The sequence below is a fragment of the Coregonus lavaretus genome, assembly GCF_964263955.1.
Source record: "Coregonus lavaretus genome assembly, chromosome: 5".
In the NCBI taxonomy this organism is placed as follows: Eukaryota; Metazoa; Chordata; class Actinopteri; order Salmoniformes; family Salmonidae; genus Coregonus; species Coregonus lavaretus.
The window spans coordinates 61,734,349-61,752,308 of NC_139992.1; the positions used below are offsets into that span (position 1 = coordinate 61,734,349).

A 17,960-nucleotide genomic window follows, 5' to 3' on the forward strand; every position below is an offset into this window, starting at 1 on the left:
TGCCAGCCCGCGGCAGAATAGCGACCCAGTGTTCGAGACTTCATGGAGTTTGTCCATTTAAGTAGGACTAAACCGGATGTTAAAACAACAAACAAGCATTGATGCAAAAATAAACCGGACAAGGCTTGATGCATTCCACAGACCAATACACATCGTGACATATTTCATTATGCCATACGTCATCTTCACGGCATACCCCGCTACTGAACGGACAAGTGTAGTGTTTGTAACACAAGATGGAGGAGATCCTGGCTCTTGTCAGATATCGCATTTATTTTGGGAGATTGCAAAATATGGCCTTTTCATTCAAGACATGATAAATATATTGTTTCAGGTGATAATAAAACATGTTTTGTTTAATTACTTTTTCCTCAACTTGTTTCTCTAACTTTATAGCAAGTCAAGCTAGCTTGCACTGTAAAGCAGCTAGCTAGCTAAAATCTAGGTTGAAGATATCACTGTAGCAAGCAACTTCTACCTAATAATTATAATAAAAAACAAATGTCATCACAACAATAAACTAAAACGGGAGGCAACAGTCATATAATATAATTGGCTTAACAGCCAATGTGTATTATTTAACATTACTATTAAAATAGTACTCACTTATACGAATGGGTAATTGTTTACAAGTTGCTAGCTATCACATAAAGTATGTAGAATCTGTCTCTCAATGGAGCCTTCAACCTTAAGGGGGCGTTTCGCAATGTAACGGCGCAACATAACGGCGTGCTTATGGGTATTGTGAACAAGGCTTGACTGGACATGCTTGCAGTGACCTGGGAATTTTCCATCTCTTTGCTCACTTGTCTCATACGAAAGGTATTCTAGGCTAGGCATGCTGTTGGGGCCAGGGTCAGGGTCATAGGCAGTAACTTAGGGCTCTATTAGATCCGTATCGCGGAAATTCAGCATTACAGCGTGATTGAAATTTAAAGGCAATGTTCCCGCGTTAGCAGAGATTGTATTCAAGGTAAACGCTGCAGATGTAGGCTTAATAGGAAATTACCTTCACATTTGTAGCTCGCTATCTGCAACGCTTCAGGGATACAGATTGAATAGTGCCCTTAGAGATTTATGATTACTTTATTGTTCATTTCAGTACAGAAAACACGGATAGATAGAATTTCAATGTCCATCAAGTTATTATCTCTCTTTGTCCAATAATCACAATTTATTCCACTATTATAAATTATTATCTGATTTCCCCTTACATTGATCATGAGTAAGTAGAGCTATTTTCTAGCCTAGCCTACTTTATCAAAGTAAAAGGCTGGAGTAGGCCTTCTGGGCTAATGTGTAATGTGTATATTAAAAAAACTATATTTACAGTGCCTTCAGAAAGTATTCAGACCCCTTGACTTTTTCCACATTTTGTTACGTTACAGCCTTATTCTAAAATGGATTTAAAAAATAAAAACCCTCAGCAATCGAGACACAATACCCCTAATGACAAAGCAAATTTATTTTAAAAAAAACAACAGAAATACCTTATTTACATAAGTATTCAGACCCTTTGCTATGAGACTCAAAATTGAGCTCAGGTGCATCCTGTTTCCATTGATCATCCTTGAGATGTTTCTATTACTTGATTGGAGTCCACCTGTGGTAAATTCAATTGATTGGACTTGATTTGGAAAGGCACACACCTGTCTATATAAGGTCCCACAGCTGACAGTGCATGTCAGAGCAAAAACCAAGCCATGAGGTCGAAGGAATTGTCCGTAGAGCTCTGAGACAGGATTGTGTTGAGGCACTGATCTGGGGAAGGGTACCAAAAAATGTCTGCAGCATTGAAGATCCCCAAGAACACAGTGGCCTCCATCATTCTTAAATGTAAGATGTTTTGAACCACCAAGACTCTTCCTAGAGCTGGCCTCCCAGCCAAATCGGGGGAGAAGGGCCTTGGTCAGGGAGGTGACCAAGAACACGATGATCACTCTGCCAGAGCTCTAGAGTTCCTCTGTGGATATGGGAGAACCTTCCAGAAGGACAACCATCTCTGCAGCACTCCACCAATCAGGCCTTTATGGTAGAGTGGCCAGATGGAAGCCACTCCTCAGTAAAAGGCACATAACAGCCCGCTTGGAGTTTGCCAAAAGGCACCAAAAGACTCTCAGACCATGAGAAACAAGGAGTCTCTGAATGTCCTTGAGTGGCCCAGCCAGAGCCCGGACTTGAACCCGATAGAACATCTCTGGAAAGACCTGAAAATAGCTGTGCAGCAACGCTCCCCATCCAACCTGAAAGAGCTTGAGAGGATCTGCAGAGAAGAATGGGAGAAACTCCCCAAATACAGGTGTGCCAAGCTTGTAGCGTCATACCCAAAAAGACTCGATGCTGTAATCGCTGCCAAAGGTGCTTCAACAAAGTACTGAGTAAAGGGTCTGAATACTTATGTAAATTTGATTTTTGCTTTGTCATTATGGGGTGTTGTGTGTAGATTGATGAGGGAAAAAAACGATTTAATAAATTTTAGAATAAGGCTGTAACGTAACAAAATGTGGAAAAAGTCAAGGGGTCTGAATACTTTCCGAAGGCACTGTATGTTAAGTAATACTGTGTATAAAACTAGGCCAACCATGTATGTAAAAATGTATGTAAAATGTATATGTAACAAAATACCTGTAAAAATAAAAATGTAAAATAAAGTTACTTATGTTCTCCGAAGAGGATGGGCCAATAAAATATCAATTTTTTTTAACGACAGTAAAAATCCCAGTTAGATATGACATTTCACAGGAAAAGGCTTGATTGTGTGTGTGATTAAAGATTTTCTGTGTTTCTACATATTTTTCCTATCATAATCGATAAAAGCATCAATGTCCTGTAATTGAAAGATTGTTCCACGTTCGGTTGCTCCCAAGTCCCCACCACTCAATGCCTATCCAATAGTTTCCACTAGAGGGAGATAGTGGTCAACGAGCATCACAGTCAAAGGTGCCAGAAAGGTCATTCATTATAGGCTACGGTTGGGGGGAGTGGTGTAAGGTGGTGGTTAAGAAAGGGTGTCACCCTGAAGGAGGTGGGGGGATGGATCCACAGGTGACACACAAATACACACACACACACACACCTGTGGGAGCGATGACACTCCCATACTCCCATTTAGGGTCCTCTGAGAAACCTCACCACCATCCCCCCCTTAAGGCTCCCCCACCCAAATGTACTTCCCATATTGCTGTGTGTTCCTGCGTAATTGTTTCCTATGAGGGTCATTAGCAGCACTAAAAGTACACATACAGGAGAACAGAGGGTGCACTGGGTATACTCCTTCTGTCTCTGTTTACTACGTCTCTGACTAAACCATACATAGTATGAGTACACAGGCACTACATTGACATCCATGGTTTACATGATGACATTGAGAGTCATTTACAGTGACAGTGTCAGTGAGGCCTTGCTAAGCTGGTCCCAGTGAATAGGGCCAGCTAAGTGGGACCAGATTGAGGAGTCACCTGAGTACGTCTTTTAACCATAAGGGAAATGGCTAAACCAAATGCTGCTATGTGTGTGCAGGGGGAAAGCTAAAGGTCTCTACAGTGGGCCTGGACACCACAGCTGTGGATTCAATGTCACCAACAGGGCTTCGGGAGCCATTACAAATACGGAGTACACTCAGTGACACACGTGCGTGCGCACACACATGATCAGGCATACACATAGGCTCAGATGTACAGTGTATTTTATATGTCCACCCTTAACAACACACACACACACACACACACACACACACACAGGTTGGCTGGATTCATTCCACCTTCGTTTCAAACTCCTAACCAACATAGAGGAATATTATCAGCATGGGGGGAATGATCTGGAAAACATACTCCCTAATTTCATTGTAATAGGAATTCCCTGATTTGCCATCAAGCACAAATCCATTCCCCAGTCAAACCCGGCATTACAGTTTCACCTCAATACTCACAGGCACTAGAAAAACAATATACAGGTATCTTCATACAGTGAGGGAAAAAAGTATTTGATCCCCTGCTGATTTTGTACGTTTGCCCACTGACAAAGACATGATCAGTCTATAATTTTAATGGTAGGTTTATTTGAACAGTGAGAGACAGAATAACAAAAACAAAATCCAGAAATACGCATGTCAAAAATGTTATATATTGATTTGCATTTTAATGAGGGAAATAAGTATTTGACCCCCTCTCAATCAGAAAGATTTCTGGCTCCCAGTTGTCTTTTATACAGGTAACGAGCTGAGATTAGGAGCACACTCTTAAAGGGAGTGCTCCTAATCTCAGCTTGTTACCTGTATAAAAGACACCTGTCCACAGAAGCAATCAATCAGATTCCAAACTCTCCACCATCGCCAAGACCAAAGAGCTCTCCAAGGATGTCAGGGACAAGATTGTAGACCTACACAAGGCTGGAATGGGCTACAAGACCATCGCCAAGCAGCTTGGTGAGAAGGTGACAACAGTTGGTGCGATTATTCGCAAATGTAAGAAACACAAAATAACTGTCAATCTCCCTCGGCCTGGGGCTCCATGCAAGATCTCACCTCGTGGAGTTGCAATGATCATGAGAACGGTGAGGAATCAGCCCAGAACTATATGGGAGGATCTTGTCAATGATCTCAAGGCAGCTGGGACCATAGTCACCAAGAAAACAATTGGTAACACACTACGCCGGGAAGGACTGAAATCCTGCAGCGCCGCAAGGTCCCCCTGCTCAAGAAAGCACATATACAGGCCCGTCTGAAGTTTGCCAATGAACATCTGAATGATTCAGAGGAGAACTGGGTGAAAGTGTTGTGGTCAGATGAGACCAAAATCGAGCTCTTTGGCATCAACTCAACTCACCGTGTTTGGAGGAGGAGGAATGCTGCCTATGACTCAAAGAATACCATCCCCACCGTCAAACATGGAGGTGGAAACATTATGCTTTGGGGGTGTTTTTCTGCTAAGGGGACAGGACAACTTCACCGCATCAAAGGGACGATGGACGGGGCCATGTACCGTCAAATCTTGGGTGAGAACCTCCTTCCCTCAGCCAGGGCATTGAAAATGGGTCGTGGATGGGTATTCCAGCATGACAATGACCCAAAACACACGGCCAAGGCAACAAAGGAGTGGCTCAAGAAGAAGCACATTAAGGTCCTGGAGTGGCCTAGCCAGTCTCCAGACCTTAATCCCATAGAAAATCTGTGGAGGGAGCTGAAGGTTCGAGTTGCCAAACGTCAGCCTCGAAACCTTAATGATTTGGAGAAGATCTGCAAAGAGGAGTGGGACAAAATCCCTCCTGAGATGTGTGCAAACCTGGTGGCCAACTACAAGAAACGTCTGACCTCTGTGATTGCCAACAAGGGTTTTGCCACCAAGTACTAAGTAATGTTTTGCAGAGGGGTCAAATACTTATTCCCTCATTAAAATGCTAATCAATTTATATCATTTTTGACATGCGTTTTTCTGGATTTTGTTGTTGTTGTTATTCTGTCTCTCACTGTTCAAATAAACCTACCATTAAAATTATAGACTGATCATGTCTTTGTCAGTGGGCAAACGTACAAAATCAGCAGGGGATCAAATACTTTTTTCCCTCACTGTAATAGGTAATATGAATATCAAAATGGTCCATTTGATGACATAATAAATAATTGATTCAAGATAAACAACTAGCAACAGCAAATTTAAACAGTTGAATAAATCATTGATAAAAAAGGAATGTAAATACATCAAAATAATACAAAATAACCAAAATGATCAAGTAAAAATAATAAATAAATAAACAAATTGAAGAATAAATACATAAATTAATTAAATAAATACAATGATTAATTAATTAATTAGGATAAATTAACTTTTGTGAAATTTGGGTGTCACACACAATCTTATTTACATCATCAAGTCCCTTATAACAGTGTCTAATGAACAACAGCAAAAGGTTTTAAATGAACACTTCATTATCACACTCCATCCAATTCAGTTTCTTTTTCTTTTTTACCAAGGTTAATTCAGTCCCATGCCAGCCTGCTTCTCTCCCCTGTGACAAGTGCCATCCCCATGGGCTTGAGTCTGGCCCCGGTCCCCCATTCACTGTAAAACAACAGGCAACTCCAGAAAAACACTGGCACTCAATGACCAATCCAAAACACATTTGAATATTAAAAGCTGTGAGGGGAGCGGATGGCTGCAGAGAGAGGTGCACGACCTGGTGAGAAGTCTCCAGATGTCACTCAGCCCCTGATGTGATGCTGCCATTGACACGGACAGAGAAGGGGGTGTAAATCCCCCGCCAACACCCCCTGTCCTCCGTACTTGGGTCGCTCCATCCTGAGTTAATCCCACTTTATCCAGGAGAGCCGGGCTGTCAGATCTAGAGTGAGACAGGGGACAAAAGCAGGGCAAACATGGGGCTTTAGATACATCTTTAGATGCATTTTAATTATTGTTTAATAAGTTGCATGTCCGGGCTGAGCAAAGGGGTACAGTCACTCCTCAATGCCCCCTCCGTATGGCTGGAGTGGAGCCCCACAGAATTGGTTAACTAAAGTACACAGGCAACCATTGAGTGCAGTGAGAATACTTGTGCTCTGGCAAAGGGGAGCCTTTGAGCACCCACACCAAAGCGAGAGACAGCTGGGAATAAAACACACAACAAACAAACAAAGCAAGCTGTTTACGTGACACAAACTAAATTAAGAGCCAATGAGCTTTGGAGTTTGCTGTTGGCCATTAGCATATGCTGTCCTTCTCCTTGTGCTAATTTAATTATAAACACTTGGTAGGATACTTCATCCTTCCTTGGGTCTATCCTGTGTGCTGTTTGCAATTCTCGTGAATGGGGTTTGGTAATGTCCCACACCCAACATTAAGTCACAAACCATATGGGCCATGCATATACAGTATTGGTTGACAAAACTAGAATTCCAATGGAAAAATATTGATTTACCGTAACGCCATCCAAGTTTTATTGTCACATGCACTAGTACAGTGAAATGCCTTTCTTGCTTGCTCTTTCCCAACAACGCAATAATACTATGAAAAATAAATAATTAAAAAGTCAAGTAGAAGAAAAACGCACAAGAAATATAAATAAGAAGAACACGAGAAAAGACCGCCAAAAGTTAGTTGAATTTCCAATGTGTTATTACTCTGCTTTCAACCATCTAAAAGCACAACCAAATTCCAAAGGAAAAAAAGATGTCTGATTTTTGGTTTAGTTGTCACCCAAATGTCTATCACTGCGCTTGCAACCATTTAAAACAACAGCAAAGTTCAAATGGGAATACAATGTCAGATGTTTTGTTTATTTATACAACAGATTAATGTGTTATCACTGTGCTTCATCTAATAGCAGAATCAAATGACCTGGATTGCGCAGATTATTACAGCAATTGTGAAGATCTCCACAGACCTGCGACGAGCCAACGACCTATGCATTCTATCTTGAACATGCACTATATATGATTACCTGAGAACCAAGTGGCGAATCGCATCTCTGCATGTCTGGCAGACATATCAGTGTGGATGACGGATCACCACCTCAAGCTGAACCTCGGCAAGACGGAGCTGCTCTTCCTCCCGGGGAAGGACTGCCCACTCCATGATCTCGCCATCACGGTTGACAACTCCGTTGTGTCCTCCTCCCAGAGTGCAAAGAACCTTGGCGTGACCCTGGGCAACACCCTGTCGTTCTCCGCTAACATCAAAGCGGTGACCCGATCCTGTAGGTTCATGCTCTACAACATTCGTAGAGTACGACCCTACCTTGCACAGGAAGCGGCACAGGTCCTAATCTAGGCACTTGTCATCTTCCGTCTGGATTACTGCAACTCGCTGTTGGCTGGGCTCCCTGCCTGTGCCATTAAACCCCTACAACTCATCCAGAACGCTGCAGCCCGTCTGGTGTTCAACCTTCCCAAGTTCTCTCACGTCACCCCGCTCCTCCGCACACTCCACTGGCTTCCAGTTGAAGCCTGCATCTGCTACAAGACCATGGTGCTTGCCTACAGAGCTGTGAGGGGAACGGCACCTCCGTACCTTCAGGCTCTGATCAGTCCCTACACCCAAACGAGGGCATTGCGTTCATCCACCTCTGGCCTGCTGGCCCCCCTACCTCTGCGGAAACACAGTTCCCACTCAGCCCAGTCAAAACTGTTCGCTGCTCTGGCACCCCAATGGTGGAACAAGCTCCCTAACGACGCCAGGACAGCGGAGTCACTCACCAACTTCCGGAGACACTTGAAACCCCACCTCTTTAAGGAATACCTGGGATAGGATAAAAGTAATCCTTCTACCCTCCCCCTACCCCACCAATTTAAAAAATATATATATTGTAAAGTGGTTATCCCACTGGCTATCATAAGGTGAATGCACCAATTTGTAAATCGCTCTGGATTAGAGCGTCTGCTAAATGACGAAAATGTAAATGAAATGTAAATGTAAGAAGGCATTTATAGTTACAGTAGCCTCAAGATGTGGCCATGGATGTCTTACGGTAAGGTTAAATGTTACATTGGGCTATTTACTGTATTACAAAAGTTATATTGAATTGTGTTTGGTTGACAATGCAACCAAATATCAACATATAAAGGAGATGTATCTACTGCTTGGATAGTTCCATCTGAGCCACTGGCTTAAATCCCATTCTTTAACTTTTATTTTTGCTTGAGTTGGAGATGTGAATCCAACATATAATTTGTAAACTTGTCGACAAGTTAATAGACTATTTATTGTATTTAAAATGTATATTGAATTGTGTTTGGTTGTCAACGCAACCAAATATCAACATTTGAAGGAGATTTATCTTAGGCTTAGATAGTTCCATCTATAATTGATCGTTTGGATTCACATCTCCATCTCAACCAAAAATCTAAGTTAATGAATAGGACTAAATCAATTCAAACATTAAATGCACTTTAGTTTGATTTGATTAAGTCCTATACTTTAACTTTGATTTTTGGTTGAGATGGAGATGTGAACCCAACATATAAATTATTCATTTGTAGATTTACATTTTAGTCATTTAGTAAGACGCTCTTATCCAGAGCGACTTACAGTTAGTGAGCGCATAAATGTTTCATACTGGCCCCCCGTGGGAAACTAACCCACAACCCTGGCATTGCAAGCGCCATGTTCTACCAACTGAGCTACACGGTCAGACTAAATCAATGGCACAGATGGAGCTATACAAGCAGAAGACAAATCTCCTTTTAATGTTGCTATTTGGTTGCATTGACAACCAAACACAATTAAATATCACTAAATATCATTACATTTTAAATCAACCAGTGCTTGAAACCCTAGGCATATGTATTGTTTATTTTTTGTTGAATCCTGGATTAAATGTAATCAATAGCTGTTGATGACTTTGCAAATGCTATACAGGCCTAAATAGTATAATTGATGATATACACTACCGGTCAAAAGTTTTAGAACACCTACTCATTCAAGGGTTTTTCTTTATTTTTACTATTGTCTACATTGTAGAATAATAGTGAAGATATCAAAACTATGAAATAACACATATGGAATCATGTAGTAACCAAAAAAGTGTTAAACAAATCAAAATATATTTTATATTTGAGATTCTTCAAATAGCCACCCTTTGCCATGATGACAGCTTTGCACACTCTTGGCATTCTCTCAACCAGCTTCATGAGGTAGTCACCTGGAATGCATTTCAATTAACAGGTGTGCCTTCTTAAAAGTTAATTTGTGGAATTTATTTCCTTCTTAATGTGTTTGAGCCAATCAGTTGTGTTGTGACAAGGTCGGGGGGGTATACAGAAGATAGCCCTATTTGGTAAAAGACCAAGTCCATATTATGGCAAGAACAGCTCAAATAAGCAAAGAGAAACGACAGTCCATCATTACATTAAGACATTAAGGTCAGTCAATACGGAACATTTCAAGAACTTTGAAAGTTTCTTCAAGTGCAGTCGCAAAAACCATCAAGCGCTATGATGAAACTGGTTCTCATGAGGACAGGAATGGAAGACCCAGAGTTACTTCTGCTGCAGAGGATAAGTTCATTAGAGTTACCAGCCTCAGAAATTGCAGCCAAAATAAATGCTTCACAGAGTGAAAGTAACAGACACATCTCAACATCAACTGTTCAGAGGAGACTGTGTGAATCAGGCCTTCATGGTCAAATTGCTGCAAAGAAACCACTACTAAAGGACAACAATAAGAAGGAGAGACTTGCTTGGGCCAAGAAACATGAGAAATTGACATTAGACCAGTGGAAATTTGTCCTTTGGTCTGGAGTCCAAATGTGAGATTTTTGGTTCCAACTGCTGTGTCTTTGTGAGACGCGGTGTGGTGAACGGATGATCTCCGCATGTGTATTTCCCACTGTGGTGTGATGGTGTGGGGGTGTTTTGCTGGTGACACTGTCTGTGATTTATTTAGAATTCAAGGCACATTTCACCAGCATGGCTACCACAGCATTCTGCAGCGATAAGCCATCCCATCTGGTTTGGGCTTAGTGGGACTATCATTTGTTTTTCAACAGGACAATGACCCAAAACCCCTTCAGGCTGTGTAAGGGCTATTTGACCAAGAAGGAAAGTGATGGAGTACTGTATCAGATGACCTGGCCTCCACAATCCCCCGACCTCAACCAAACTGAGATGGTTTGGGATGAGTCGGACCGCAGAGTGAAGGAAAAGCATCCAACAAGTGCTCAGCATATGTGGGAACTCCTTCAAGACTGTTGGAAAAGCATTCCAGGTGAAGCTGGTTGAGAGAATGCGAAGAGTGTGCAAAGCTGTCATCAAGGCAAAGGGTGGCTATTTGACACTTTTTTGGTTACTACATGATTCCATATGTGTTATTTCATAGTTTTTATTTCTTCACTATTATTCTACAATGTAGACAATAGTAAAAAAAAGAATAAGAAAAACCATTGAATGAGTAGGTGTTCTAAAACTTTTTACCGGTAGTGTATGACATAAAGTATGATTACATTCCATTTGCTCTGTTAAACCTACCCTTTGGAATGACTTCAAAAGCAACAGTGAATCTATTTAGTTTTTAAGTGGAGTTCTCTCAACAATCATTCTCATTATAGCACATTGGTAATAGTCAGTGACAAATATCATAGCTAAGCAGGGCTTGGGTAAAACCCTGGATGGGAGACCAAAGTGTACCTGTAGATAGACCAATTCTCCAGTAGGAGGTGCTGCCCAGCCTATTTATTTTGTCTGATAGTGGATATAATGTTGAAGATCTAACATGCTTTAAAGGTACAAATTCAACATATTTTATACAAGGTTTGTCTATGTTGAAATTTGGTTACCAAGATGATACAATCCTGGGGTTGAAATGTCACCCTTTAAAATAACAGTTTATGTTGATGACTTTTTCAAATCCAATGTGTTTTCCACATAGATTCCACGTCACAATACATTGACAAATTAAGTTGAAACAAAGTTGATTCAACCAGTGGGAGTCTACTGTAATATACTATTTGGCTAGGCTTAATCTAAGTCATAGCTCCTACACATTCTCAGTTATCCTATTGACCATTTCTAGTTCATATAATTACGACAATGTCGGAGGCAACAGTATCTAGAGGCCCGATGTAGGCTACTGCAGGAGCTTTTGCACCAGTTTTTATTTAGCCTTTCAATCGTTGAATGGAACAGATTCAAAAGCTTATCTTTCAATGCAAATAATCGAATTGTTTATAACTGTAATCTCATTGCATAATCTAACATGGTTCTGACGACATATACTTTTTCAGTAATTAGGCTATTTGTATTTTCTGCTCACCACTTGTGTTCCAAATGGCATTGGTTTGATTCTTGTAACCATTCTTCATGCATTCATCCAAGTATGACTTGGGGTCGCAGCCGGACATCAGTATTTCTCTCAGTAGGGCAATGTAGGCAATAGCGAGTCTCAGGGTATCAATCTTGGACAGGCGCTTCTCGTAAGGAAAGGTGGGCACGTGGCACCGCAGCTCTTCGAACGCCGAATTGATACTCAGCATCCTCTTCCTCTCCCGGATATTAGCGGCGTGTCGCTGGATCTTGTACGGGTGATGGGGCACAAACCGCCGTGGCCTGCGCTTGCTCATCTCGTGGGGCTCGTCCACCGAGGAGCTGTCCACTTCAGCACCGGCGCCAAGGCCGGGAGACTGCGAGTCCAGGTCTGTGAATGTAAGCTGCGCGTCCGGGAACATGGACTGGCCACCGAACGAGGACCAGGGCGAAAGCTGGCCGGTGACCGTGGTGCAGTCGAAGAGTAGACTGTCCAACTGGGCCTGGAACTGGAAGTTAAAGTCCATATGCCCCCAGAAATCAAAGTCTGTAGTGCCATCTTGAGCCAAGTCAAATAATATATCTTCCATTTTAAAGTATTATTGTTCAATTCAGTTCAACACGCTGTTTTTACCCGGCCGGAGAAAACGTGTAAAGTTAGCCTGCTGCACGAAATTAGTTGTTGTTCAGACATCCGTGCCTAGTTTAAAACTCCCTCGTTCAAAATAAAGTGCTTGTGAGGACCGTTGGATTGTGCGCTACAAGTCACTTGTAATCTCTGGACTGTGTGACACGCGCAGGGACACATCCCGATGATGAAATAGTTCCTGGGCTTCCATGTCTCGCTGCCGGGGGCTCGCAGCAGAGGGCGCGCAGCAGAGGGCACGCGCATATTCTAAAGGCTGAAAAGGACCTAATTAGGACACATATGCCCCCTCCTATTAGATCACTCATTGCCTTTTAAAAAGCGGAGCTAGATACAAAGGAATCAGTTGATCTTCACATTACCGACAGAAGAAAAACACGTGTCCAATTATAAACTTTCCTCAAGTTGTTCCCTATACAACGAGCAAAGAGTAGCCTCATATTTACAAAGAAAACGACGTAGACTATTTGCCATTCGTTCCTTGAGGCCTCGTGCCCAGTTTTGCCCCGCGTCGAGCACTTGCTCAACCGGGTGGCATATGAATAGAATAGCTTTATAATGAGATCTCAGCTCGAGCCACACAATACTGTCAGAAACATATGATAGCACTCTCAATTATCTAGCGACATAGCCCCCAATTTAAGGCTTAGTTGATAGGCCTACAAAACGAGCAATGGCAGACAAGTAAATGATGTTGAGGGTGTTGGTACAACAATACAGATCGAATTATAAAAATGCAAGGGGCTTCCATTGCAAATCAAATCAAATTGTACTTGCCACATGCGCCGAATACAACCTTAGAGTGAAATGCTTACTTACAAGCGCTTAACCAACCATGCAGGTTTAAGAAAAATAAGTGTTAAGTAAAAAATAGATAAGTAAAAGATAAAAATAATTAAAGAGCAGCAGTAAAATAAAATAACAGTAGGGAGGCTATATACAGGTGGTACCAGTACAGAGTCAATGTGCGGGGGCACAGGTTAGTCGAGGTAATTGTGGTAATATGTACATGTGGGTAGAGCAATAGTCTATGTTGTAGAAAACCTGAATATAGTCTGATGCATATCAACTTGACAATTGCATTTTGATTGTAATTTCGCATGTCTTAAAATGTGCTATTAGAAAACAACAAAAGCAAGCTGCAACAACAGTATTTTGTATTAATTCGTTCTGGATTATTTTGGTCTGTTTACCACACAAAGCAAGTAAATTCGCAAATGATAGTACTTTTATTAGACATAGGTCTATGACAAATAGCAGGAGATAGCCTATAATTACGGTGAAGTTAATGAAATATTGTGTCTGCTGCCTATGGGAAGTATAGTTAAAAATATATATACTAAATATGTTTACATTTCCAAATACACGTTTTTGATTTAACCAGTCTTTACGATGTTCGCTGAAAGGGGAGTGTTTGTCATTGCAAACGCAGAAAGCAAGGCCTGCTTTCTCTTTAGTGGTTAGACTACCAACCCACTGGGCACACCACGTCATTTCAACGTGGACATTTGGGTAATATTTGGTTGAAACATTGATTAATGAGATTTCAACATTTTATTCACCCACTCAAAAAGACAGACAGAAGTTTATTGAATTCCTAATGTGTTGTCACCATACTTTCAACAATCTAAAGGCACAACCAAATTTCCAATGGAAAATAATGTTTGGTTAAATTGTCATCTAAATGTGTTATCAGTGTGCTTTCAACCATTTAAAAGCACAACAAAGTTCAACAGTGTTATTACTGTGCTTCACTTAATAGAACAACCAAATTACCTGGATTGCAGCTGATATTACATTAAACATAGTGCAAATCATCAATGTTGTTCGATATTCTGTGCAGATTATTATAGCAATTGTAAAGATCCCCAGACCTGTACCTTTGCATGCTATCTCGAACATGCAAGCTTTCTATGATTACATAAGAAGACATTTGTGTCATTCCACCAATTTGGTGCCTTTTGAGAAATGTAACTTGGTCAAAAAAACGTTTGATTTTTTAACATTCTGTCAAAAAGAGCACATGTTCAACTTCATTAAAAAAACACATTTTCCCACCTCAAGAGGTTACATTTAAAAAAGACTATAGTAAGTGCCTATCAAGTGCCAGATAGATTAACGGGGTTGATGATTTCTTCTTAAATCAGCCATGGAAGCTTGTTGTGTGCAACAGGGAGTGGCAAATGAATGTAAGCTTCACCAAAAAAATTCAATTGTTAAAACATTTGGGTTGACGTGTTATGGTCGACCCGCAGTTTTCCACCACAAAACACTAGAAAATGTCCAAAAAGAGCTGAACCAGCTCACCAGCTTTTAATCTATGATTTGACTAATAGATGTTTAATGTTTCTTTTGAAAAAAATATATTATAAAGGAATAGCTTCACCGTATTAAAACTAGAGTTCAGTTCAAGTAACAGGGTTGACCATAAAATGAGGGACAGATATGAATGAATCAGTAATCAAATAAATAATCATCTTCAGAAATGTCTTTGTCATATCAACAAAAATATCTAGGGCTTTACAATGATGGTGAAACTTGGAGACATTTTGGGATTAAGTGGGTTAAAATCTTCATAGAAGTGACGACACATGGTTGATTGAAAATGCTGAATTTTGGCACTTTAGCAAGCCTTTATTCATATAAAAAAATCGGATTTATTGAATTCTCCATGTGGTGTATATTAAAGGGCACTTAATTTAATATAACAGGCTTAAAATATATATACCTAAAATACTGTTTCAAAGGGATGCAAAAGGCACTAATTTCGTGGAATCTCAAAATGTGGCCATGGATGTGTTACTCATTTTAAGTTTAAATAAATACTGTTACATTCGTTTGTAAGATATCCTTAACTTTAGGCTATTTACTGTATTATAAAAGTCATATTGAATTGTGTCTGGTTGATAATGCAACCAAATATCAACATTTAAAGGAGATGGATCTAATGTTTGGATAGCTTCATCTGAGCCAATGGGTTAATCCTACTTTTTAACTTTTATTTTTGGTTTAGTTGGAGATGTGAATCCAACATATCATTTGTTAAGTTGTCAACAAGTTAATAGGCTACTTAATGTACAGCAAAAGCTATACTGAATTGTGTTTAGTAGTCAACTAAACCAAATATCAACATTTAAAGGAGATTTATATTTTGTGCCACTGACTTAGTCCGGCTTGGATTCCAGTTTGTCTAAAACCTAATAATTGATATGTTGGATTTACGTCTCCAAATCAAACTTTAAATGCACTTTAAAAAAAGTTTGATTTGATTTAGTGCTATTCTTTAACATAGATTTTTGGTTGAGATGGAGATGTGAATCCAACATATTAATTATTAACTTGAAGATTACATTTGAAATCAACCAAAGCTTGAAACCCTAGACCTATATGTATTGTCTATTTTTAGTTGAAACCTGGGTTGAATTTAATCAATAGCTGTTGATGACTTCGCAAATGCTATATTGGACTCAATAATATAAGCTTCATTCTATAGCTAGAGGACTCCTGATATCCTCAGGAGTGATAAGTATAATTTTTTTGGTCTTTATCTGCTGTGGTCTAGTACTGTCTTTTTGTCTAGCTAGGGCCATCTACTTTAAGTGCTGCCTGTTTTCCCAGAAGCTTACTTGGTGTGAACTGCTGACTGCTCATCATTTGAAGATAGTTGTTGACTCATCAACCAGGATCAAGGGGCAGGGCAATTTGTGACTTGTTTTGGTAATCAGTGGTTGTATTGGGGGGGAGGGGTTTCACCTCTCCTAGGCAATCAGCAATTAGTACAGGGAGGCGTGCTCTCCACCTCTGCTAGGCAATTAGCAATTATTGTTAGTTATTCAGTCTCTCCTGGTTTCTCAGCAGCAGCCGTAAGCGGCGGTCGTGTCAGTGGCAGTTTTCTCGCAAAACAAAGACGGTTCTGCAGAGTTATTTAAGGAAAGAGAGGAGGGCTTCACACCACTCTCTCACTTGAGTATCTCATCTAGTTATTTACAGATTCTCATTTTGCTATTTTGTAGCTTTGCCAACTATGTGTGTGTTTTCTATACCTATTTGCACCTCTCCCTGTAGGCTTTACAGACGCTCCCCACCCCTTGGCTGCAACCCTTCTAATTTAGTATACCCTACACGCACAACCCATGTGGAATTCCGGGTCTCTGGCAGCGTTCGGAACTGCTGATCTGCGGCCAAGAACATTGAGCCTATGCTGCCCTTCAGTCCCTTGCCCTTTTGGCCCTGACGGAGCCATGGATCACCCCAGAAAACACTGCTACTCCAGCTGCTCTTTCTTCATCTGACTATGTTTTCTCTCATAGTCCGAGAGCATCTGGTCGTCACGGTGGTGGCACAGGTCTTCTAATTTCTCCTAAGTGGAGATTTTCTCTTTTCTCCCTCTCTCACCTGTCCATCTCCTCATTTCAATTCCATGCTGTCACTGTCACTCAAGCTTAACATTGTTTTCATCTATCGTCCACCACGTGCCCTTGGAGAGTTCCTCAATGAGCTTGACACCTTGATAAGCTCATTTCCTGACGATGGCTCACCGCTCTTTTCAAAACACTTGAGCGTGCTGTCTCTGATCAACTTTCTCGTTATCTCTCTCAGAACGATCTTCTTGACCCTAACCAGTCAGGCTTCAAGACGGGTGACTCAACCGAGACTGCTCTTCTCTGTGTAAAGAAGGCTCTCCACACTGCCAAAGCTGACTCTCTCTCCTCTGTTCTCATCCTACTAGATCTATCTGCTGCCTTTGACACTGAACCATCAGATTATCCTGTCCACGCTGAAGGCTGGCCGTCTCAGGCTATGCACACTCTTGGATTGCATCCTACCTGGCAGGCCGCTCCTACCAGGTGACATGGAGAGGATCTGTGTCTGTACCACGTACTCTCACTACTGGTGTCCTCCAGGGCTCGATTCTAGGCCCTCTCATCTTCTCGCTATACATCAAGTCACTCGGCTCCGTCATATCCTCACATGGTCTCTCCTATCATTGCTATGCGGATGACACTCAACTACTTTTCTCCTTCCCCCCTTCTGACAACGAGGTGGCGACACGCATCTCTGCGTGCCTGGCAGATATCTCAACTTGGATCTCAGCCCACCACCTCAAGCTCAACCTCGACAAGACGGAACTGCTCTTCCTCCCGGGGAAGGCCTGCCCGCTCACAGACCTCTCCATCACGGTTGACAACTTCACAGTGTTGCCCTCCCAGAGTGCAAAGACCCTGGACAACACCCTGTCATTCTCTGCAAACATCAAAGCAGTGACCTGCTCCTGCAGGTTCATGCTCTACAACATCCGTAGAGTACGGCCCTACCTCACACAGGAAGTGGCGCAGGTCATAATCCAGGCACTTGTCCTCTCCTGTCTGGACTACTGCAACTCGCTGTTGGCTGGTCTCCCCGCTTGTGCCATCAAACCCCTGCAACTTATCCAGAACGCAGCAGCCCGCCTGGTTTTCAACCTTCCCAAGTTCTCTCATGTCACCCCGCTCTTCCGCTCACTCCACTGGCTTCCAGTTGATGCTCGCATCCACTACAAGAGCATGGTGCTTACCTACGGAACAGCAAGAGGAACTTCCCTTC

General features: G+C 41.5%; 1 protein-coding gene across 1 annotated transcript; it reads right to left on the reverse strand.

The window, feature by feature from the left end:
• Positions 1 to 6,298: 6,298 nt before the first annotated feature.
• On the reverse strand, positions 6,299 to 12,321 carry LOC311128874 (transcription factor 21-like; the record flags this gene model as incomplete). The annotated part of the gene is made up of 2 exons (XM_084161094.1): positions 6,299 to 6,336; positions 11,742 to 12,321. 2 exons carry the CDS (start codon positions 12,319 to 12,321, stop codon positions 6,299 to 6,301), a joined length of 618 nt encoding a protein of 205 aa, XP_084017220.1.
• Between the last annotated feature and the right edge of the window lie 5,639 nt (positions 12,322 to 17,960).